This window comes from Peromyscus eremicus, chromosome 20 (assembly GCF_949786415.1).
Source record: "Peromyscus eremicus chromosome 20, PerEre_H2_v1, whole genome shotgun sequence".
In the NCBI taxonomy this organism is placed as follows: Eukaryota; Metazoa; Chordata; class Mammalia; order Rodentia; family Cricetidae; genus Peromyscus; species Peromyscus eremicus.
Genome location: NC_081436.1, coordinates 60,482,660 through 60,507,759, shown reverse-complemented (window position 1 = coordinate 60,507,759; position 25,100 = coordinate 60,482,660). Strand labels below are relative to the sequence as shown.

Here is a 25,100-nt window from a genome sequence, read left to right as displayed (position 1 = left end):
TACCCCTATGTTTAGCATATTTCTGTGGGATACAAATACAGTCAGTCTCGTTGAGATGATTGTATTTCTTTGCCTTCAGTCTTTGGTTTTTGACTGTTTAATTTCTCACCAATGTGCTGCTTCTGTTAGCAAAAGCAAAGAAGGTGTTTGCACAAAAGATTTCAGGATCTAGGAATCCCAGATTTTATAAATGCTACAGACCGTACAGAGCTTCTAACTAAGGAGTCTGTCTGTACCACTTGAGATGGACTGAGCAAATTCTCCCCTGGGTTTCCCCGCAGCCCCATCAGCGAAAGCCGGAGAGTGCTGCAGGAGTCCTGTGAGTTCTTCCTGAAGCACAATTCCAAAGTGAAACACAAGCAGAAACACTACAAGCCAGGGTCACATAAGCTAAAGGTCATTTCCAAGTCCATGGGGACCAGCACAGGCGTGACAGCAGACCACGGCACCTCTGCCGTGGCAATCGCTGACCATGACTGCTTAGGACAAGAAACTTCCACCGAAGTCCAGACCTCCCCGGAAGCGTCCGTGAAGGAGGTGAGAGCAGACAGAGCAAAGGACCGGGACTGTGGAGAGCCTGCTTCCCCTGCAGCGTCCAGCTCCAAGCTCTCTGGGGAACAGAACGACAGGAAAGGCCGAGCGGGCAGTGTGAAGGAAAAAAGCAGTGTGTCGGAAGGGGCTCCAAGTGAAGGAAGGTGAGGTCAGCTGTGTTGTCTGCAGTTGTTGTGATTCGAAATAGAGCCTTATTCGTTTTGTATTGGCACGTACTGCATCTGGAACAAAAGCATTTTATGATGAGATACCTTTACTTTTAATTCAAGGAAGTTTGGTTTCAACCAATAAATATGCTACTTAATAGTTCAATTCTTAGCTTTAAGAAGAGTCTTAATGTAGGAGTTCAAGTTGGAAAGTGATATTCATTTCTTATGATAATTGTTAGAGTTATTTGACATTTAGGTAAGGGTTTACAGTACATCTGAAGTACAGGCCAAACTATGGTCATACGTCATAGCTGAGCATAGTGGTACATGCCTGTAATCCCAGTGCTGGGAAGCTGGAGTTACGAGGGTCATGACTTTGAGGCCAACCCAGGTTACACACAAGCAAGTGCAAGGCCAGCCTGGGCTATAATAGTAGCAAGAAAGAAATATCTCGAGGAAACAAAACACATTATTTCATTCTGTATCTAAGGTACTATTTTATACAAAGATGATCATAAGTTTTTAGCTTCTGAATATGTAAAAATATGGTGGATTTTTCCCAATGGCCAAAAGTAACCAAAGCACAGGATTGGTTATAGTTTTTGTTTTTGTTTTTTCTCAGAATGTTGACAACTAACTATAGCAAGACCTTAAGGTTGTCCTAAACCCTCTCAGACAGGGCTGAATATACTTTGTGTTCCCATAATGCTTCCTTGTACCCGGCTGTAACTAGCTAGATGCTTTACCCTCCACAAGATTGGAGCTGAGGTCTTGGTCATCATTGTATTCCTAAACTCTTACGCTGTGTTTTAACACTGCTAAGAAATCACTAAGCTAGGAGCAGAAATCTGCCCGAGGAATTGTGTTCCCTGTGAGATATATCATGCTCGGCCGTACAGGACAGCACTGGATAAAGTTTCTGAAGTCAGCAAAGGTTGTATCTGAGAAAAAGTGTTTGTAATTTGAAGTGTTACCCAAAAGCTTTAGTGGATTGTCTTCTGATAGAGGTCAGAGCTGCTTGGGGGTAAATGAGCCACAGTTAGTTAGGAGGATGATTGACATCCTCTTGTGATTCTGCATATATGCGTATCAACTTTCTTTTTTCTAGGGTAAGTCCGAAGAGTGACATCACTGAAACTGGCCTAGTGAAGTGCAGCAATTTGCAGGTCCCCAGTTCTTCAGAACCAGGCAGCCTCAAAGGTTCCACATCTCTGCTTGTTCACTCAGCTTCTGCAGTTAGAAAAGAGCAGGGTGCTGCCGGGCATGCAGACACTTGAAGAAACTTTTATCTCATGACCCTGGAAGTCAGTTCTTATTACACTGGAGACGACAATGCATTTGTCTTTTTAAAAAAAACCACTGTTGAGCTGGGAGAGTAGCTCAGTGGTAGAGCATTCACCCGGAATACTTGAGGACCTGGGTTCATCTCCCAGCACTGCAAAAAGAAAAATCACTGTTACATTCTTCTTTTGCACTGAAACCAGCTTTGTCTTCTGCCTAGTTTTTTGTTTGTTTGTTCGTTTGTTTCGAGACAGGGTTTCTCTGTGTAGCCCTGGCTGTCCTGGAACTCACTCTGCAGACCCGCCTGCCTTGCTGGGATTAAAGGCGTGCGCCAGCACCACTGGCTGTGTGTCTGCTGTTATCCTGGGGCAGGGGGACAGATTTCAAGAATAGTACAATGCTTTCATACCTGGAAAAAACAAAAATATCCAGGTTAATAATATTTTCAAACTGTAGGGGGTGGAGAGGGCATTAGAGGAATCTTCCTTCTATTTATGAAGATTCTTTCTTTAAAGTATTTTAAGATATTTTATGCTGTTTCATTCTTTTGATATAAAACCAGGATTTTTCTGAAGTATTTAAAACTTATCATTAAACCTTTATATGTATGTGTATATATATATTTGAAAACACACTTATATGCATTTGAACTTTTTTGAAAATCCTAGAAAATTGATTCAAATATTTGTATGATGTTATTCTAATATTTTAGCTACTTTGCTATTACTGTAGCTGTTACACTGAATTTATAAGAAACTTGTAAAACAGCATTCTTTATAGTATAAAGAACAGGTATTACACTGAAAGGTTTGTAAGAAGCATTCACCTTTCAAAGCCACTCCACCTTACCTTACCTGTGAGTTTTGTGAGTGTTGACATGTGAAGAGTTTCACAGGTCTCTGAAGGAGATGCTGTGGAGACAGTGTCCTCCTTGTTGTCCTGCCTCCTGCTGTTTGCATCTGACATTGGCAAGCTTTCACTTGTAATTTTTTTTTTTTTCTGGAGCTGAGGACCAAACCCAGGGCCTTGCAGTTGCTAGGCAAGCGCTCTACCACTGAGCTAAATCCCCAACCCCTCACTTGTAAATCTTTATAAATTACACAAAGCTATTGAGTTCCTTTTTTTTTTTTTTAAGGTTTCATGACCACTCAAGATTGAATTATGGCCATTTATAGTTGCTCATACTTTTCTATTTTATTATTTTTTATCTTTTTGAGACAGGGTCTTACTATGTAGCTCTATCCAGCTGTCCTGGAACTCAGTATGTAGACCAGGCTGGCTTTAAACTCACAGAGTGCCGCCTACCTCTGTCTCCCAAGTGCTGAGATTAAAGACTTGAGCCACCACACCCAGATTTCATCCTTTATTAAAATTTAAACTTAAATTTTTATAGTACTACAGATACATTGTATTGTATCTTTCTCAGATGCTGTGCAAAATTCATGTCTGCAACTGAACATGCAAAAGAAAGTGTGCTGGTAATAGTAGTGAAATATACAGGGAAATGTAACAAGTGGTAAACTAATGTGGTTTGAACAACACACTTGAAAATAACAAGGAATTTCCTTAATTTTGTTTCTCATTAAGTATTATTTCCTGAGCAACATTTTCTTGGGTGCTTTGGGCCTGTCAGACCTTCTGCTAAAGTTTAAATTAAAATTATCATGTACTGTATGGAAAATGTTGTAAATACTAACTTTTCCACATTTGTAAACTTTGTACACAAGAACTTTTTTGTGTGATCTTTTCACCAATAAAATTTTCTTTGTATAAAGTATTGTGTTGTGTGCTGAGATGTATAGTACTGACACAGGAAATAGTGTAATTTTTCAGGTTAATGATGGCATAACTAACAAACCAGAAGTTCCTTTTTAACTGAGGAAGGATATTTGCTTTCTGTCACAGTTTCTTGTAGCAGGCTTTCTTTTGGGCCACCAAAGAGCTCCCAAATCATGACACAGAGACTTCTTATTAGTTTTGCATGCTTGGCCCTAGTTTAGGCTTGTTTTGGGATAGCTTTTTAAACTTAAATTAACCTGTTTCTCTTCATCTATATTTTGCCTCAGGGCTCTTTACCTTTCTTTCATTCTGTATGTCCTACTCCCTGGCTGGCTGGCTGACCCCAGGTGTCTCCCTCTCTTTCTCCCTCTCCAGCCTAGATTCCTCCTCCTACTTATTCTCTCTGCCTACCAGCCCCATGTATCCCTCTACTGCCTAGCTATTGTTATTCAGCTTTTTATTAGACCAATACGGTGCCTTAGACAGGCAAAGCAACACATACTTACACTGTTAAACAAATGCAGCATAAACAAATGTAAAGCATCTTTACATAGTTCAAGTAATATTCCACATTTCCCCCTTTTCTCTAAATAAAAAGAAAGGTTTTAACTTTAACATAGTAAAATTATATACAATAAACAGCTATCAAGTAAGAATTATATTTATAATATTCAGTCCCTTTGCATTTGGCAAATTTGGAGAAAGTACTCTATTATCTATCCTATCTTGATGAATCCAAAGCGCTGTACTTAATTTACGTCCTATCATAACTAATGAAAACTGTAACTGTAACTATGCAGTCTTCATCTCCGTCGAAGACCCCAGAAGGATATAATATTACCTGAGTGAACAGAAAGTGAAGAACAAGCAATTTCCAAAACTATAGAAACAACAGAGACAGCCGGCTGCCTGGACAGTCACCCGGGATTCCTCTGCAGTGTTGGGGCATCCATCTTTGGCCTGCAGGCCTAGAATATCCGGCAGACTTTTCTATGAAGTAGGAATTTTGAAGGACTGTCCTACCTTTTTTTTTTAAGTTCAGCAGTCACTTTCCTTTGTGTCCTACATGTCCAGTTTGTACAGCACACTGTCAGCAGTCAAGGAAGGGCAGTTTCTTGCCCAAATGACTAGTTTTTTGCCACAATGAAAGCAAACTCCTTGTGGAGGTTCTTCAATGCCCATCTTCCTTTCATGAATTAGATTGATTTTACCAGGAGCAGACGTGTCTCACTGTCATAAAAAGTCCTATGTTAACAAAACATTTTAAATGCCATATTCTGTAGGTCTTTGAAGCATTTGAAGATTACCTATCTATCTAAAGTGTATCTGTTTAACCTTGAAAACATACCTAATATGACTACAAGTTTGATTATTAGAGACGACTAACTACTACCTGCATTTGTTAATTACATTATATTTTTTAATGAGTTGCATAAGCACAATACCCTAAACATACATACAGTATAACAAAAATAACTTTGTATCAATATACCAAAATGTCTTAAACAAGAGTAGAAACTTATATAGAGTATGTTCTAACAAAAATGACCTTAAATTTGTATCAATATACAAAAATCTGTACCAATGTAAAATATTTGAGGTTAATAATTGTCTTTTTATCCTATATTCTTATATCCTCACTAAATGATGGCAAACATTCACAACCCACCAAATGACCAAAAAACCACTCACTCCACTTCTTGGGAATGTGGACCTTGTGTTCTATAGACTGCTTCCTGTTGTCTGAGGGTGACGGCATCTCCAGGGGACTCTGAGAAAATTGAGATAATGATCACATCCTGAGGGAACTAGTTGTAACATTTGTTGTCCAGTCTCAGAACTGTTTCCATGCAGAGGGATCAGTATATATGGCACCTGACTTGTAGTTTTTCTTGGTTTATTTCTTTATGTCTGTAGGTTTTCAAGAGGACTTCCATGTTCAAATCTGATCTCTATTACCTTGAAGGAATCCACAGGTTTTTATTTCCTGTGGAAACAAAAGTATAAACTCGGCAGGGCAGTGGTGGTCTCAGGAGGCAGTGCCAGGCAGATCTCTGTGAGTTTGAGGCCCATCTGGGCTATAGATCGAGTTCCAGGAAAGGTGCAAAGCTACACAGAGAAACCCTGTCTCAAAAAACAGAGAGAGAGAGAGAGAGAGAGAGAGAGAGAGAGAGAGAGAGAGTCAAAAGTATAAACTCTTCCCCAACACAATACATTTTCTGAATTCCATTTTAAAGTTAAGGTGTTCTTAAAGTATCTAGGCTGGTTTAATTCAGTAGCTCCTGTTACAATTCCATGTCTCTCAGCAGCTGTTGTTCACTCATCAGCACTCAAAAAATTCAAAGTCAACACAACACATTATAGGCTCCAGACTCCCTGTGTATTTCCCACCTTTACATGGCTTTTTCCCTTCATATTGCTTTACTCTCTCTTTAAAGACTTTATTATTTTTAAACTATTTTTTCCTATGACTGTCTATACCCATTTTCTTTCTTAAGCCTGCACACATTTTTATTTAAATTTATTTGAAATGCATTGGTGTGAAAGTGTCAGATCCCCTGGAACTGGAGTTACAGACAGTTGTGAGCTGCCATGTGGGTGCTGGGATCGAACCTGGGTCCTCTGGAAGAGCAGCCAGTGCTCTTAACCACTGAGCCATTTCTCCAGCCCTGCCTACACACATTTTTAAACACTTTGTAACCTGTTTAGATTATTTTTTTCCATCTAGACCCGCCTTTATTACGTGTCTCTAGCCTTTTCTGACATTGTAAACCAAACCTTAAATTGCTAAGCCATAACTAGGCCCTCCACCATGGCTTTGCTGGCTGGCTCTGCCCCCTCCCTGGGTCCATCAGAGCTGAGCCTTAAGCCCTTTAAGCATTTAACTGGCAGCTGCCTTTAACCATCCCAGCTCTAGGAAGCTAATGCCCCACTGTGGCAGGGGTCTTTCCTTAGCTTGTTGTTTCTACTTGACATGCCCCCTACCCAAGTGCTGGCCGTACGGCAGAGCCTCTCAAAGGAGCCCTATCCATTTTGGGTTTTTGTTTTGTTTTGTTTTTTGTTTTGTTTCCAGCTTTCTCAGGCCCTATGTGAAATTTGGGCCACACGTTGGAATGCCAAATGTAGCTAGCTTTCTTTTGGGCTACCGACCAGCTCCCAAATAATGACCCAGAGGCTTATTATTAGTTATGAATGCTTGGCCTTAGTTTAGGCTTATTTTTGGGCTAGCTTTATTAACTAAATTAACCTGTTTCTCTTCATTTATGTTTTTCCTTGGGGCTTTTTACCTTTCTTTCATTAGGTAAGTCCTACTCTGTGTCTGGCTGGATGGTGGCTGCCTGATTGACTGGCCTTGGGCTCCTCCCTCTCTTTCAACCTTGTTCTCTCCATCTCTCTTCTCTCTGCCCACCAGCCCCGCCTATCCCTCTGCTGCCTAGCTGTTGGCCATTTAGCTTTTTATTAGACCAATCAGGTGCCTTAAGCAGCCAAGGTGAAACAAACGCAACACATCTTTACATCTTAAACAAATGCAACATAAACAAATGTAACACATCTTTACATTGTTAAACAAATGTATCAAAAACAAATGTAACACATCTTTGCCTAAAGTAATATTCCACAACAGTTCCTTTCCAAAGTATAAATTATGTAGCCATGTTTTCTATAACATGTTAGAGCCAGTGGGAGACCTGCTAGGTAAGACAAAGGGAACCAGGACCCCATGTGTCTGTTTCCAAGAGTGGATTGGGTCATTTGAACAAACCTCCTCAGTAAATCGATGCAGTGAAGCAATATTGCTTTCCAGATACTGAAAAGCTGATAAAGTAGTGAGGAAATGTCAGGGTAAGATCTGGGAGGAGGGGAATTCCCTTCGCCAGCCCCAGTGTTTGCAGCTTCTTTTGTCTGGGGCAATTAGCTGATAAGAAGTGTTGCTGAGAAGTGGACATGTTATGGAAAAAGCCTCAGAGATTGAAGTTGTGACAAGGAGAAAAGGGACAGTACCTGCCATAAATTTAGGATTGTGACCTCGACGGGCTGAAAACAGCTACTTCAAGCTCTCTGGTTAGGGGAGAAAAAACTCAGACTCTGACACTAGATTAAGGTGGTTCTGCCTGAGGAACCCTCACATAACAGACAGAAGCAGATGAAAATCCTTTGGAGGAAGAGAGTTATTGTTTGTACTCCATGAATTTGTTTGTTTTGAGACAGGTTCGCTGGCCTAAGGTGGCCTACATAGAGAGCACAATGTACTCCAGGCTAGCCTCTGGATTGCAGCCCTGCCTATGCCTCCTGAATGCTGGGATTACAGGCCCACACCACCATGCTTGGCCTTCCACAACCCCTTTTTAACAATAGTATCTAGGGGACTGGAGAGATTGTTCAGCAGTTAGGAGTACTTGTTCTTAGAGGGACCTGGGTTCAATTCCCAGCACCCACAACCATTCCTAAATCCAGTTCCAGGGGATCTGATGCTGTTCTCTGTCCTTTGTGGGCACCTGATATGCATGCATAGACATGCAGGCAAAACATACACATAAAATACATAAGTGGAAAAATTTTTTAAAGAGTGTCTTATTAGGCCAGGTGTGGTAGCACACGTTTTTAATCCCAGCACTCTGTGAGTTCAAGTTCAGCCAGACATATATGTAGAGAGACTGTATCTCAAAAAGTCAAAAAAAGTATCTATTCTATAATAAATGAGGCACGACTGACCAAAATAAATCCATTTTTTAAAACACTAATCTATCTTACAGTTTTTTTTTTTCAAAAAACTAATGATGGGTGTAAGGTGTTACTAAATGTATTTTTCTATCAATATTAGTTAACATTAAACTAGCCGCCATGGTTAGTAAGCCTCCAAATCTTAGAAGTACAAATCTTACCTGCTTACCTGTACCTAGCGGGTACAGATGTTGTTGGTATTATTCAGCCCTGCCCTTGACCACACCCATCCGGGCTGCATCATCCTTCCCTTGGAGGATACACACTTCTATCACTATTCCATTTGCCAGAATGTGGGCACAAATTGATACCTGGCAGCCAGAGGGGCTGAGAAATGTGTTCAAGGATGCTTGCTTGTCAGAAGAACAGGCTTGGCAACCCACCAGCTGCTGTGGAACAGTCTTTGTACACTGGAAATACGTATTGCTCTCATTGTTAATAAAAAGCTGATTGGCCGATAGCTGGTCAGGAAGAGATTGGGTAAGAGCCAGACACAGAGAGAATGCTAGGAAGAGGAAGGGTGGAGTCTGGAGTCGCCAGCAGACCCTGAGAGAAGCAAGATGGACGTGCCATACTGAGAAAAGGTACCAGTCATGTGGCAAAGCATAAATAAAAATTACGGGTTAATTTAAATGTAAGAGTTAGCTAGTAACAAGCCTGAGCTATTGGTTGAGCATTTACAATTAATATTTAAGTTTCTGAGTGGTTATTTGGGAGCAGCTGTGGCATAGGAAAACTCTGTCTACAACCAGCCCACATTTCAAAAGGGTAATTTGATGTGTTTGATAAGTGTACTAATGTAATGATATCCTTCAGTTCTTTTAATAGCCTTCCTTGGTCATAATATATCATTTAATATATAACTGAATTTGAATGTTATTGATTTATTTAAAGTAAAAAATATGTATACACATCCACATATTGGCTTAGTACTTATAGACAGACAGCTTGAATTTTAAAGATATTCATTGTGAATACTTTGAAGAAATCTCTAAAGTATTTAATTTGAAAGAAAATAGGAGTGTGTGTGTGTGTGTGTGTGTGTGTGTGTGTGTGTGTGTGTGTTTTATGAAGTCAGTCTTTAACTTGAAAAGGGCCCAGTAACTTAGAGGTAACAATTTATAAGACTTACATAGCGTTTTGAAACTGGAGAGATGGCTCCATGGTGAAGAGTACTGGTTGACTTTCCAGAGGACCCAAGTTGGGTTCCCAGAACCCATGGGATGGCTCACAACCATCCCATGGCAGATCTGACACCTTTTTAGCCTCCACAGGCACCAGGGATACATATGGTGCACAGACGTACATGCAGACAAAATACCCATATGCATAAATAAATAGATAAAATTTTAAACGTAATTACATAGCATTTTCAATTAAAGAAATTTGGATTAAAATGCACAAGACCATTGGATTTATATTTGTAGCAATAAAGTTTGCATGAACGGTGTACAAATATACTCACAGGCATCCAAGATAGGGTGATACATTTTCAGAGATCCTCAACAAAACTTATACGGGACAGAATGACATCTTAAAGGCCCAGGGCACCCTGGGAATCCCTAACTGCTACACTACTCAAGTTCTGAAGAAATCTTACCTAAACTTTCCAGGTAAAACCAGTCTGGAATTTCCAGCCATCATCAAAATCAGTTTTCCTGCTGCCTCTGTTCCATCCAGAAATGTGCCACTGCTGGGTGTGTCCACTCGCTGCCTCTGCAAAGCACAGCGTTGCCAAGGCAGCAGTTAGTGGACACACCCACCAGGAAACAAAAGATGTAATTTGTAATAACCACACGGAACCCTGCTGCTTCCTTTCTGCTTGGAAAGCATAATCTTCAATAACTCACTGCCCAGAGTCGAAGTCAAAGGTTTTGATTCCAGGTGGCAAAGGCCTTTAGCTGCCGCCACTGTGACCTGTCGTGTGCAGAGGAACCAAACTGCTGTTAACTCACCACAGCAGTGTGTCCAGGCTGGTCTGGGACGAGCAAACGCCCTGAGCCCCAGAGCCGGTTGGCAGTGGGACATGGTACAGTGGAGTTCATGGGAATCATTGCTGGAGGAGGGAGGCCTGCTGGGGGCCACTGCAAAAGAATGGAGATGTGTGGTGCTCAATGCCAATGGAAAGAGGTTGCTGAGATGGGTTAAGTTTGGAGCTAAACCTGAGGTTTTCATTTTCCATCCCCGGAAGAAAAACAGACTAGGAAGAACTTTGAAGAAAGATTTTCTAGTTTTCTACCACAAAAGGAGGTAAGGGTGAACCTACTTAAAGTTTTGATTAAAATGACTTTTTAAAAGTTTTCCAGCAGGGCAGTGGTGGCGCATGCCTTTAATCCCAGCACTTGGGAAACAGAAGCAAGTGGATTTCTGTGAGTTCGAGGACAGCCTGGTCTACAGAGTGAGTTCCAAGACGGCCAGAGAAATCCTGTGTTGAAACAAAACAAAAACAAATTTTTTTCCAAATAAATTATTTTGCAAACATATACTGCAGATGTGCGTATGCTTTATGTGTTTCCTACTTATTTTTGACTTACACTGAATTTCAACATACCTATGCAAAGATTCTACTAAGCCCCACACACATATATAATGTAAGCATATTGTTACATACTATTATATATATTTATTTAAATTTGTTAGTTTGTTTGTTTTTAGTTAGACTGTCATAGGCAGACCTAGCTGGCCTTGAACCTGTGGTAATCCTCCTGCCTCTGCCTCTCCAGTGCTGGGATTACAGGTCTGCGTCAGCAGAGCCAGCTCAGACTATGATGTAGGTTATGTTACGGTAAGAAGTGTGATGTCAGCAGTGACTTAGACACATTTTTCCTAAACTCAGAAGAAAACAAAACACTGTGATGCTCTCACCATAGTTTCCCCAAAGGATTAGCTACTTTGTGAGCTGGTTTCCTTAGGGCTCTATCCCAGGGACTCCAGGATTAATTGTTTCCACATCACAGACTGTACAAGCCTGAGGAGACGCCACACTCCAGCTAAGACAGTCACCAGTCCCCAGGGCTTCTTGCCCTCCTAGTTGCCCACTTGAAAACGTTTCGGTCTGTCAGAGTCGATCACTGGCAAACCCTTACTGGTGTTTTGTATCTCTTATCCCCTCCACCGTTGGGACAGGCTCTCCGGGACAAGGACAGCATGGCGTTTCTAAAGCTGTCGCCTTGCAGGCTCTGGGCAAACAGAAAGTGAAGAAGAACAAAACAGCAGACCAGTGTTTCCTCAACCGACAGTCAGCACTGCCTGTCACCAGCCCTCAGACTCTGGGCATCACACGTGCCAGGCTGAAGATGTTTTTGATCTAGCTGGATCAATCAATTTGATCTATCTGGATAGAAATCACAGACAGACAGAGGCCGCACTGACAGTTCCAGCAGCTCACGAGCTCACCTTCCAAAGCCAGAAGCGTTTAGCCCAAGCCCTGGGAACCAGAGCCTTGGTTGCAAGCTTTAAAGCCAGGGGCTGTTGACTGCACTCCGAGCCGGGGCTGAGGCTCTTGGCCTCCGCTTGGGTGTTACAGCCCTGAGGTGGAACTGTTGGGGTTCCCACCCTCTAGGGGCTCTCTAGCTACCTCAGCTACCTCCTTGTTGCAGCTCCCACCCTAGTTCTGAAGAAAGCCCATGATTTCTTTCCACTCTTTGTGCAATCATCTCAGCTCACTCTACACACAATAACAAATATGCAAAGTAGAAGCCTTACAGGGCCTAATGTTAAAACACTGCAAGATGTCCATGTGTGTGTGTGTGGGGGGGGTGCTGGGGGGGTGGACAGGTGTCAGTGTGCCGGGGAGAAGCCTCCCAGACTAACTAACCCCAGAAGAGGGGCAAGCACTGTTTATTCAGCCAGAAGAAGGGTGTGGCACGCTTGTACACATTGTAAATCCACCAGTCACAGCCTGCCACACGCCCACTTCCAACTCCACCAGTCACAAACCTTCAGCTCCTCACACACGTTTTGCTAGAGTATTCCTTCTTCATCCCAGACATTGCTGAGGACCGCTATTCTAAGCTCAAGAACAGTCAAGGGTGGGGCCTTCTGCAGCCACCGTGGCCTGGACTACTGGGAGGTTATAACTGATAGGAAGTTTTCTGTCCCACTGTAGACTAAAACACTGTAGCTAGGGCAAGGCCTCCTGAAGCGGAAGTTTGCGTGTTCAGCAGCAACTGTAGCTGTGGTGTTTCCTGCAGCCAATGTGGAGTTTCCATCCATGAAATTACTGAGGCAGCAGAGATGCCGTGATGACGGGCCTGACAGCTGCCAGTAGAGGGGCAGCTTGGGCGACATCTCGCTACTCAAGGCAGCCAGGCACAGCAGATGCAAGAGAAGGGCCTGATGTGTTGATTTAAACATCAAACTGCCAGGGTCTCCAGCAGCTTAGCCTACTTATTTGAAGGAAAAGTAATATTAAAGTTCATAATATAGACCTATTATTATTATTGCTATCACTTGAAACAGAGTCTTCTGTCACCCAGACTTGCTATGGAGCTGAGGCTGACCTTGAAGTTTTGATCCTCCAGCCTTGTTCTCCCAGCTCTGGGATGACAGACATGGGCCTCCATGTCCTGTTTCTTCAGTGCTGGGGACTGAGTCTAGGGATTCACACATGCAAGACAAACAGCAGCAGGGCTGCGTCCTCATTCTCTAGACTTATCGGTAATAGTAGCATTCTTTTTTTTTTTTTTTTTTCTCAAAAAAAATTAGTTCTTTGAGGATTTCATGCAGTGTGTTTTGATGATATTTTGTTTTTGATGCTGTAACTTACTGCTCCCAGACCCACCTCTTCCATACCCTGCCAACTTGGTCTTTTTTCTTTAAATACTCATTAAGCCCAATTTGTGCTGCCTCTATGTTCTTGTTGTATGTGTGGCCTTCCACTGGAGCGCGGCTGGCTCACCAGGAGCAACACTCTCACAAACAAACAAACAAACCAGCAAATGGACACCCCCTCTCCTGGCAGCTTCAGTTTCCAATAGTTCCTTGGCTAGGGGTGGAAGAGACTTCTTGCCTACGTCCCATCCCCATGCTGGAATTCAGGCTGGCTTGAGGTTGCACAGGTCCCGCACATGCTGTCGCAGCCACTGTGAGTTCATACGTGACTCTGCCCTGTGTGTGCAGAAGACACTGGTTCCCTGTAATCATCGACTGCCTCTGCCTCTTATACTGTCGGCTTTCTCTCACGTGATGATGCCCGGGCTTTGGGAGAAAGGACGTGATCAGTGTATATCCTAGTTAAGGCCGAACAGTCTACAGTCTCTAGTCTCTAAACCTTAGCCAGTTAGGGGTCTCTTCGTTAATCACCTACTGGGAATAGAATCTTCTCTAATCAAAGTTCACAGATGCATTAATCCACGAGTATAACCATAGGCCATTAGGGTCAGTTTAATACTTTATCCTTTAGTAGAATAATAGTAATAGTTTCTTCCTAGATCCTAGGACCTATCTAGTAGCAGATTGTGGGGCTGACAGTGGTGTTGGGTGTGGGTTTCATCTTGGGGTGGGACTTACTCCAAGCAGAAAGTGATGTTTGTGTTACCAGTGCACCGATGGGCATGTCTAGCCAGGCCCGTCATTATCATAGCTTGCAAAGCTCACAACTGGGTAAGACTGATGATTGCTTTTCTCCTCCAGTGTGTGCGTAGAGATACCATGTTCACTGCCTCCCTATTCACAATAGCCAGGAAATGGAAACAGCCTAGATGTCCGTCAACCAACAAATGGATAACGAAAATGTGGTATATTTAAACATCAACATTCTTCTGTTGTTGTTGTTGTTTTGAAATAGTTTCTTACTATGTGGCCCTGGCTGACCAGGATCTCACTCTGTAGACCAGACTGGCCTTCAACTCACAGAGATCTGCCTGCCTCTCCCTTTCTAGTGCTGGCATTAAAGGTATGTGCCACCACCACCTGGCTAAACATTAGCATTCTTAACACTATCTTACAGTACCTAATTCCTAGCCAGATACCCTGGAGAGAGCTAAGTCCCTCCATCCTTCTCATGGGTAGGTTTCCCGGAACATCTATGGCCCAGAGGTGTTTTGTTTTTGTTATTGTTGCAGTCCAGGTGCTAGAGGTGAAGCCAGGGGCTTCAAGCATGCTACATGATTGCTCTTACTAGCTACACCTGGCTCCCAAAGGTATTTTTCTTTGTCTGTCTTTTTTTTTTTTTTTGGTTTTTCGAGACAGGGTTTTTCTGTGTAGCTTTGCACCTTTCCTGGAACTCGCTTTGTAGACCAGGCTGGCCTCGAACTCACAGAGATACGCCTGCCTCTGCCTCCTGAGTGCTGGGATTAAAGGCCTGTGCCACCACCGCCCAGCTCCCAAAGGTGTTTTTCATGAGATGAGGGAACTCCTGGGTTTTGAAGGCCAGACAGAACCTAAATGCTCACAAAATGCTCCAGAGACCAAGTCTCCGCTCAACAAGTATACAGTGAGGAGAAAACTGCATTTGTGCATGCAAGAGATAAGAATAGATAAAGAATTGCCAGTTAAAAGAAATGAACAGAAATGTACATCCCTCAATATAAACACCTCCACGGACAAACTAGTAACTGAGTTATGCTTATAAATAACAGTGTTGTGTGAGCAGTCCCAGGGAATGATAATTTAAAGTTTACTATGGTTACATACATAGAAGTTTAGCAAGCTTCTATTATGTGCTTAATTTGACACTGCTATTAAATCAAGGCACATTGCATGTATCTGTGTATATTTTTGTATGTGTTTATCTAGATGTATGTGAAGGTAATTTGCTTAATGATATTCAGTATTTTACTATCATTCTAGAATTATTCACTAGATAAAAATATCCTTTCCTCCTCATCCTCCACTTTTCAGAAGGCACAGCACATGTCCTTCTGGAACATGACACACAATTTTATTTATTCATTCTGCATATGGAGACTAATACAGGAACTCTATGACTGATGTAGTTGAGTCCTTCCTCCTACTGTGGCTTGGTTTAAAACTTAACTTAGATAAGTGACCTGTGTCTCTGGATAAAATGCTTAGAAATATTTGGCATGTCTCAGTCCTCCGCTGAATTCTAAGTTAAATATTTCAAGATGCCTTTGGTCAGCCAAGCCTGACTCTTGGTATGCAGACATGAGCAAATCACTAAGAAAAATAATTAAAACCCCATCTTTGGATATGCAGCTTGGAAACCAGAATATCTGTTGAACATATTAACAATGACTCACAGCCACATGAGTTACATATACTGAAGAATTAAGTGTTTAACTCATAGTTCTGGGTGTGCTGAGGTCTAAAATTATTATAACTCCAAAAGAAAGTTGGGATTGAATTAGAGATACTGGACCTGATTCCTAACCTCAAGGCCAAGAGTTGGCCAATAATGCACCCTGTTAGGCTCAGACATGAGAGGAACGGCCCTGTCTCCCTCAGCTGCCTGTGTTCCAAGTCTCTGTCAGGCAGGAGGGCAGAAACGTTTTTGAGGCAGGCCGTGGTGGGATGCATTCTCGCTTCTAGTGGAATGTCTAACAGTCTCAGAACAAAAGGAGTTCTGGTGATGAATTGTGAAGGAAGGGAAATCTTTCGGGGTTCCCCAGGAGCCCCACTGTGTCTGGACTTCCTCCGTCAGTCGGAGAAGGAGAAAGCTGGTCACGGGGACACTGTCCGCTTGTCTTAAGTACATCCTTCTCCTTGTGCATCACAGAGCCGCAGTGCTAGGACTTTGGGGTTCTCTGGGCTCCTACGGCCAAACCCAACCCTTTAGAAAGGAGTTGATACACGTGTTCACCTTAAAATATAAATGTTCACGGGATGTGATCTCAGATAAAAAGCAATCAAGTAATGCAATTTTACTCAGGGTTACTGACTCATATGATGAGTGATGGACCTCAGAAACACTATGCCGAGTGAAGGATACCAGATACAACCGTATGCACTAAGAATAAGTGGCCTAGAATGAGGTTAGTGATGGTTAGGGTCACAAGGTTGTACTGGTGTGTCTAGCACCGTGCTGTCAAATGTCCAGGTCGATGTCTTCTACTTAAGCCTTATCCAAAGCTCTGACGAAAAGTTAGCCCATCTGTGTCCTCCACCAAAAGCTTTTGTTGACAACCCAGCCTCCATCCGCCACTCCTGTTCACTGCAGAACCCCAGTCGCTAGCGGTTCTACTCTGGGTGGGAAAGGGATCCTACACGTTGCTTCTTGATTTGCCTTAGTCTGTTGTGGTTGTCACATTCACTGGCTCAACACCATATTTCGGTGACTGTGTGACCAGCTTCTGGTCACTGAGGGGAAAAGTAGGTAGGTCTCCTCTTGGAAGGATTCCCTTCCTCTCAAGGAGGGGATGCCAGAAGTCATCCCCTTCTTCCTCTAGGTGCTCCTGCACCCGGCAGAGGCATCTGGACCAAACGTTACCAAGGGAAGACAGCATGAAGATGATGGAGAAACAGGAAGAGGCAAAGACTCGAGTCCTTGATGATGCATTTGAGCCACTGAGTTACTTACCCAACTCCATGTTGGACCCCAAAGTTTAGGGTCTCAAGTGGGCGCCCCAAGAACCCAGACTCCAGTCCAGTTGATGCAACAGCACCAGGATTTATTAAGCTTCTATATAGAAGGGCAAACTCTGCTCCTAAGAGCAAGAGCCGCATCTTACTGCAGCCCCATAAGGGCTTTTAAAGGAAAAACCCACAAGATTACAATTCCCATACAATTTCATGGCCTGATCACAGGGTGATCACAGAGGGGGTACAGTCATGTCCTCATGCACATTCTTCCTGAAACCTCAAGGGGGTTATCAGGGCGGGCGTGGAGTTTACACAAAGGTCACGGTGGTCCTTCCTGGAACACCTGCAACTATCCCAATCACAGTTGAGCACATCTCTTTTTTTTTTTTTTTTTTTTTTTTGAAGACTGGAACCTAATCTTTATTTACAGGACACTGCAGGATACGAAATTCCACATAGAAATAAGAAACTCAGGACAGTTTTATATAGTATGTACAGTTCACAACTGTTCAAGTATAGTTTCTTTGTAAAAAGTGCTACAATAACAAACCACATTTAAAAAGAGTTCTTAGTAGAGAAACAGTAAGACAAATTTATGAAGAACACAGGACATAGCTAGCAACTTTGTGCTTCAGCTGGACATTAGAAGTTAAAGGTCCCGGGAGCCCCATCCTGAACTTGGAAGGCAAAGCCTTCAGAGGTAGTATCTGGTACCACAGTCTGATCTTCCTCTTCCTCCACTGAGAAGTACTTCTCAATCAAGTTTAATGAAGCCTTGTACACAGACTCATTTTCATGGCTCTGTAGTGCTTCAATTTTGTCCAAGCCTCCACACTCTTCAATCATTATACTGAGTTTCTCTGTCTCACCTAGTTTCTCAGCAGCCTGAAAGATATTAGAAATGGCATCAAGAATAACCAAAATAATTTTGGTATCTTTTGCACTTAAGAGGTTCATCAAAGGTTCTATTATGCCACAATGAACAAGATATACAATCTGTTCAACAGTGCCACCACTGGTGTAGTTGGTTACAGCCCACACAGCTTCCTTCTGTGTCTTAAAGTCTGCCTTAGAGAGGACCCCAACAAGAAATGGGACTAAGCCATGATTCACAACTTGCTATATCTGGTCCTGGCATCCAGCTGTGATGTTGGACATTGTCCACGTGGCCTCCTTCTGAATATTAGTTTTGGGGTTTGTGAGCAGGTTGGGAAAGACTGCAAGTGCTCCTGCGTCTATCACAATCTGAGTCTGTTCATCAGTTCCAGTGACAATATTCCCTGTGGCTCTTAGTGCAGGAGTCACGATTGGCAATTCAACAGCTCCTAGAAGCTTCACAAGCTGGGGTACAACTCCTGTCTTCACCACCATTTCAATGCGCTCATTTGGACCATCGGTCAGATAGGAAATAGCCCAGCAGGAATCTGCTAATACTTCTGGATCATTGTGATGCAGGAGACGAACTAAAGTAGGAAGAATCTGCTCCACGGCATCTAAGGGGGGGCGGGATTCTTATTCCGACAGAGGTTTGAAAGTGTCCAGGTAAGATTACGTAAGTAACCACATGCCAAGGAAGACAGGTCAGGAATCGCAAGAAGTGCCAACAATGGGTCAATCGCACCGTATTTGATAACCAAGTCCCGGAAAACAGAACCATCACCTGCAATGTTTCCAAGAGCCCATACAGCTTGCTCGCTGATGTGAGCATGGGGAGATGCCAGGAGAGAAATGAATGCTGGGATAGCGCCTCCATCCACCACAGCCTTCGTCTGTTCAGATGTTCCAGAAGCAATGTTAGTAAGCGCCCAAGCAGATTCAAACTGAATGGGACTACAATCAGTTTTGCCCAAGAAGGACACAAATTTTGGGATCAAACCAGCCCGGATGATGTTGTCTATAGGAGGCTGTTTCTCCCTAGAAAGCAGTTTCCGAGCAGCCTGAGTAGCTTGGAGCTGGCTTTCCAAATTGTTGCTGTTTATGCCTTTAACAATGTCCTCAACAGACCAATTTACAGTGCCCTGATTGTTGCGGTTTTCCTGCAGCGGAGAAGTAGCATCATCAGGAAATGAGCTGACGTTTCTCCTCTTCAGCATCTGGTCATCTTTCTTGGCTTTCCTCAGCTCCACATTAACTTCTATTCGGCGGTGCCGCATTTCAGTACTGTCTTTTCCTTTGTTCTTAAATGTGTTGAGCCGGGCAGCTGGTGAGTTAGCGTTCTCATTGGTGGACATGGTTGCAGGAATAAGGGTGAAAGCTGCACAGCGGGTTCAGGCTTCCAGGAAAGGCGGTGCGGGGCTCTCAGGCTGCGGGGTCGGCGGCCCTGGAAACGTCCAGTGCGCTTCAGCCCTCAGACTTTGTGCCGAGCACATCTCTTAACAGAAATCTTTTTACATTGTTATATTGTTACAGGGGTGATTGAGTAGTGGTTGAGTCAGGTTGCCCTGGGAACTAGATTTTTAGTTTCTCATTTCCTGGTGCTTGAAGTTTCTCTCTTCCTGAGGCTTGGGGGTGTAAGCCTGAAGGGCTAGGGTCTTTCATCCAGATCTGCCCTCCTTCTGAACACCTTTATAAGAGGAAAGAACTGTCTTATTAGTTGAAATTGTGTTGAGTTCATTTTCTCTGTATGTGTCTAGGTGTGCATGTGTGTGTAAGTGCATGTGGGGGCTAGAGGTAGATGCTGGGTGCCTTACTCAATCATTCTCTCTTTTTGAGACAAGGTCTCTTGCTAAACCTGGAGTTCACTGATTCTGCAAGGTTGGCCAACCAGTGCACTCCAAGGATTCACCTACTCTCACCCCTTACCTCCCTGCCTCCCCCCCAACTCTGCCTTACAGATGCATACTACTGTGCCTGGCTTTTTTGTTGGTGCTGGGGATCTGAACTCAGACCCTCATAGGCTTTCATGGCAGGCTTTTATCAGCTGAGCCATTTCCCCAGCCCTGAGTTGCTATTACTGTTGCTAGAAGCATATTGATCGATTTAACAATCAGCGCGCGCGCGTAAAAGGTAAAAATAAATTAAGATGGCATGGTAGGGTTTATGTAGATCGAGGACGTCTGGGAATCATCACTGCCACACTGCAGGAGTAACAGGGAAAGCAGCAGTTACCATCTGGCTGGGGAAATACGCTTCATGCATACTGGGACTTCAACCTTAAAGATGAAATCACTAAAAATTCCGCTGTCAGCGTGAGGGAAGAGTAATGGAATAGTCAGCGATGAGCGGGCAGCTTTCCTCAGTATTATATCTGGTGAGACGGTTTTTTGTTGTGCCCTGAGAGTCTACTCTCTCTAGTATTAGAGAAGTGCCACTCCAAGTGGAGATGCTTTGACAATTGCCACAGCTGAAGGGAGTTTTGCAGCAGAGCAATGGCAGTCCTCGGGAGTGTTTGTTAAAAGCGTGACCTCAGTCTGAGGGTTCAGCTCAGCAGGAAGTGCGTCCTGGTACTCATAAGGCCCTTGGGTTTTATCCCCAGCACTGCCCTCCCATATGACCCAGAGCCATGGATGGGTTCCTTGGTCAATACTGAACTATCTACCCAGCCATATCCATTTTTTAAAATAGTTTTTAATTTTTAGAGCAGTTTTAGATTTACAGATAAAAAAATAGTGGACGGCGCCAAGCTTTCTCATGTACCCCTGCCCTCAAACACATGAAGCTCTTTGTACTAAATTCCCACCAGAGTGATGTATTTGTGGCCACTGGTGAACATGTTACTGATAACTCATCCAAGGCCTGTGATTTACACCAGGGTTCATTCCCAGGGTTACACGTTCTAAGGGTTTAGATAAATGTGTCACAGCCGGGTGTCTACCGTCATGGCATCCCCCAAGGAGGTGTCCCTGGCTTAAAATGCCTTCTTTCCCCACATCTCCACCACACGTTGCATTTTCCAGAGTGCCCTCTGGTTAGAATTATATGTATGTAGCCTTATCAGATTGGCATCTTTTACTGAGGAACATGCATTTAAAGTTCCTCTGTGTCTTTTCATGGGTTAACACCTCAGCTGGTTTTCAGGGTTAAATACTGTTTTGTTGTCTAAATGTACCACAGCTTATTCATTCACCTATTGATGGCTCATGGTTGCTTCCAAGTTTCTGTAACTATGAATAAAACTGCTATAAGCATACATGTGAAGAATTTTGTGTCAACATAACTTTTCAACTTCTTTGAGTAAATACAAAGGAGTGTAATTGCTGGGTCACATGGTAAGAGTATGTTTAGTCTGAAGACAACTGCCAGACTGTTCCCAAGTGAACCATTTTGCAGTTCCACCAGTAGTGACTGAGTGTTCTTATTTTGTTTATTTGTTTTTGTTTTGTTTTTCAAGACAGGGTTTCTCTATATAACCTTGGCTGTCCTGGAACTCACTTTGTAGATCAGGCTGGTCTCAAACTCATGAAGATTGGCCTGCCTTTGCCTTCAGAGTGCTGGATTAAGGGTGTGCACCATCACCACCTGTGAGTGCTCCTATTGTTCTGTGTCCTGGCCAACACTTGATGTGGTTCTAAAAGGCACACAGTGGCATCATATGCTTTCCTAGTTTTTGATTACACAATGACAGGGGATACTGGGCATCCTTTATGCGTTTACTTGCCATCTGCATATCTTCTTTGGTGAGGTACCTTTTAAGGTTTTATTTGCCCACTTTTAAGTTAGGTTATTTTCCTACTGTTGAGTCAAAGATTTAACTTCATTTTAGTGACAGATTTCAAGAGATTGGTCCCTTCCCAACCTGACTCCACCCATCTGTTCGAGATGCTCTATTACTTGTATGGAGACAAGGGCCACAATTTCAGGTCAATTTGATGCTAATTATTTAACATCTAAGTGCCAGATCATTGTTTTAAATATTAGGAAAGATATAATACTCATCTTAGCTGTGTTTTGGGACAATAGTTATGGCAATGAAAAATTAGGTAACACAGGAGGGCATGAAAAGCATGTTGGTAAAGTGTGGCATTTCTTTAAGCATTTATCACAAAACTCTTTTAGTGTCAATCAAAACCTAAGTTTCCTCTATATATACATTTGAAAGTTATTTTGCAAACATTAGATAAACTGCTAGACATTCTTGAGAAATACGTAAACTTACAAACTGCTTATTCATCTCACTGTCACCATGTGCTAAACTACAGCAGGACAGAAGAGGGTTGGTGTGCCGAGTTACAGCCGACAGAAGAGGGTTGGTGTGCCAAGTTACAGGACAGAAGAGGGTTGGTGTGCCAAGTTACAGGACAGTAGAGAGTTGGTGTGCCGAGTTACAGAAGACAGAAGAGTGTAGCTAGAGTTTTCCTGCCTGGTCCACAGTCAGGACAAATCTCTCTCACCTACCAGTCTCACAGCCGCTCAGACCCGACCAAGGAAACACAGAAACTTATATTGGTTACAAACTGTATGGCCGTGGCAGGCTTCTTGCTAACTGTTCTTACAGCTTAAATTAATCCATTTCTATAAATCTATACCTTGCCACATGGCTCGTGGCTTACCGGCATCTTCACATGCTGCTAGTCATGGCGGCAGCTGGCAGTGTCTCTCTGACTCAGCCTTCCACTTCCCAGCTTTATTCTCCTCCTTGTCCCGCCTATACTTCCTGCCTAGCCACTGGCCAATCAGTGATTTATTTATTGACCAATCAGCAACACATTTGCCATACAGAACATCCCACAGCAGAAGAGGGTTGGTGTGCCAAGTTACAGGACAGGAGAGAGTTGGTGTGCCAAGTTACAGGACAGAAGAGGGTCGGTGTGCCAAATTACAGCAGACAGAGAGGGTTGGTGTGCCGAGTTACAGCCGACAGAAGAGGGTTGCTACGATGATGATCTCACACCGCTTCAAGCACAGAGACCAGAGGAAGACTATGTTAGTAGAGATTTATCAAAGGATTCAGATTGGTTTTTTGAGGCAGAAATACAAAAAGATCAGCATGGAAACGAACAGCCTTGGAGCTAAAGTGCGTTCATGTTTGCTGTCGTAGAGGCAGGAAAGGAATCTGAAATAACAACTTGGGAATCAAATGTCTAATCATTAGCTTTCTACCAACAACTAATACCCCAGGGACTTGAAGACTGTGGAGAATATAGAGAAGAGCATGAGTTTGGGAGACAGCCTAAACTCTGTCTGGAGAACCATCAAGAGATAACCAAACACTACAGCAAAGAGACTGACCAGAAAATCCAGCCTGTCGGTGACATTTTCCAGACCTACTCAGGACTTCAGTAAGTGGGGCCCTCAAATGTCATCCCAAATGATGACTATTGAGACTAGAATCCTTTGGGAAGTAGAAAACAAACATTTTACAGAATGACCCCCAGTGTGCAAGGAAATTTGTGCAAGTTTTTGGGATTCTGCATAAAGCATTCACACAAAATGATTTCTGGAACATGCCATTGCAAGCAGAAATAAGCAAAGCCACTCCCTTAAGATAAAACTGGAATTTCCAATTGCCTTTGTGTCCTAGAGAAACCACTGGGACAAGAAGAGATAGGTATCTCAGGCTGACATAGATAAATGGCACTTTGTGACACATCTTTTGAACTTGGGGTTAGTTACCCTGGTACTTTATCCTAAGCCTGCCCCCTAGAGGTCTCCTATTTCCACAAGGTTCCTAGATCGAAATTAACGGGGAGATTATAAAAACAAAGCACTTTTCTGGTTACAGGAAGGGGGAATTGATAAGATATTCACCCATTCACCCCAGTAAGACTGTGTCCTGTGGTAGACACTCCAAGTTGTCGCCCCAACAACTAACTACCGAAGAAGTGCCCTCCTTTGCTAGAAGAACCTGAATATTTATCATTTTCCAAACAGCCACGTCCTTGGAAAATGACTTGCTCAGTGACTTGTTTTGGCAATAGACGTGAGAGATAGTCTTGACCAATGAGACAGAGGGAAGTCTACCAAGAGGATTCTGGGAAGAATTTTAGAGGTCTTGAAAGGGAGGATTTAACAGGGTCATTCCACGTTTGGGAACAGTCAGGAAGGTGCTATAGGCAGAGGATAAAGGCAAAAATGCAGAAGAAATAGAATAACAACAGCAGTGTTTCCATCACGTCAGTTCACTCCGAAGACCAAGAGGTCTCCTCCTCAGCCTCACACGTCCACCCACCTTATCTTTTTCTGGATTTGGTGCAAGCAGCTTCAGCACCAAATTAACATCACTTCCAGCTCTGGTCTACTTATACATTTCAAATCATACTTTGTGTAGCATCAATAAAGAAATTAGGGGTCAACAGTGTCCATAAACATATGAATCATTTATTTAATTGGGAATTGGAAGAGGCAGTAAGGTTTCTCTGATAATTTTGATAATACCACCCAATTATAATATCTAATAATATTGCTAAGAGGCTTTTTTTCAAATTATTGTAAGGAATATGGGAAGGAAATTTGTCAAGACTTAATTTTCTATACAGTAGTTAGTAAGTCATACAGCAACGTAGTTATTGTTATAGCTGACAATAAACTATTTTGTTATGCTTGGTTGTTTTTATTTAGATAGTCACACATTTATTGTTTTGTCTCTAAACCTCTTGACCTTCCTTTTTCTCGTCACCAATCAAGTCCCATTTTGTCACCTTTTAGCATTCTGTATTGGACACCTTTGGAAGAGGTGGCGCATCTGTATTCAGTTTACTCTGCCATTTGCTAAAAACCTTGCAAGGTGAGAGCAGTCAATACTGTGAGTTTGGGTGTTGTTGTTGTTGTTGTTTCAGAGTTTTTTGTTTTTGTTTTGTGTGTGTGTGTGTGTGTGTGTGTGTTGTTTTGTCTTTTATAATTTCCACTACAGTGTCTCAACTTTATATCAACAAAGCAAATCCATGCATCAAGCTCGTGGAGCTGAAGGAAGAATCACAAGAAACCACAGCTAACTGATGGCAGTGAGGGCCATCAGTCTATGGTGGGGAGATGGGAGAACTGGATATAGTTTGTAAACCTAAATGTTTAGGGATGTGATTCCAAAAATCCTGCTTGCTTTGGCTTCCTTTTATCATGAAACAGGCAGTTCTTTGTACCTCGAGAGACACGCAGGCTGCAAAGAGCCATCTGAACTGCTCAGAAATGCCTTTAATCTTGACCATTTTCAAACCCAGATCTCCATGGTGGATTATTTTCTGAGGAATTCTTACAATA

The 25,100-nt window shown here is 42.9% G+C and overlaps 1 protein-coding gene and 1 pseudogene across 1 annotated transcript in view; one reads left to right on the top strand and one right to left on the bottom strand.

Moving 5' to 3' along the window:
• The window catches only part of Fzd6 (frizzled class receptor 6), a 34,170-nt gene extending 30,414 nt beyond the window's left edge, over nt 1-3,756 (top strand). Inside the window, exons 5-6 of the mRNA XM_059247863.1 lie at nt 282-695; nt 1,810-3,756. Coding sequence (XP_059103846.1) covers nt 282-695; nt 1,810-1,978 — 583 coding nt within the window. The 3' untranslated portion in view covers nt 1,979-3,756. The remainder of the gene's footprint in view (nt 1-281; nt 696-1,809) is intronic.
• Nucleotides 3,757-17,374: 13,618 nt separating this feature from the next.
• Nucleotides 17,375-19,322, bottom strand: LOC131896497 (importin subunit alpha-1-like; annotated as a pseudogene).
• Nucleotides 19,323-25,100: the final 5,778 nt, after the last annotated feature.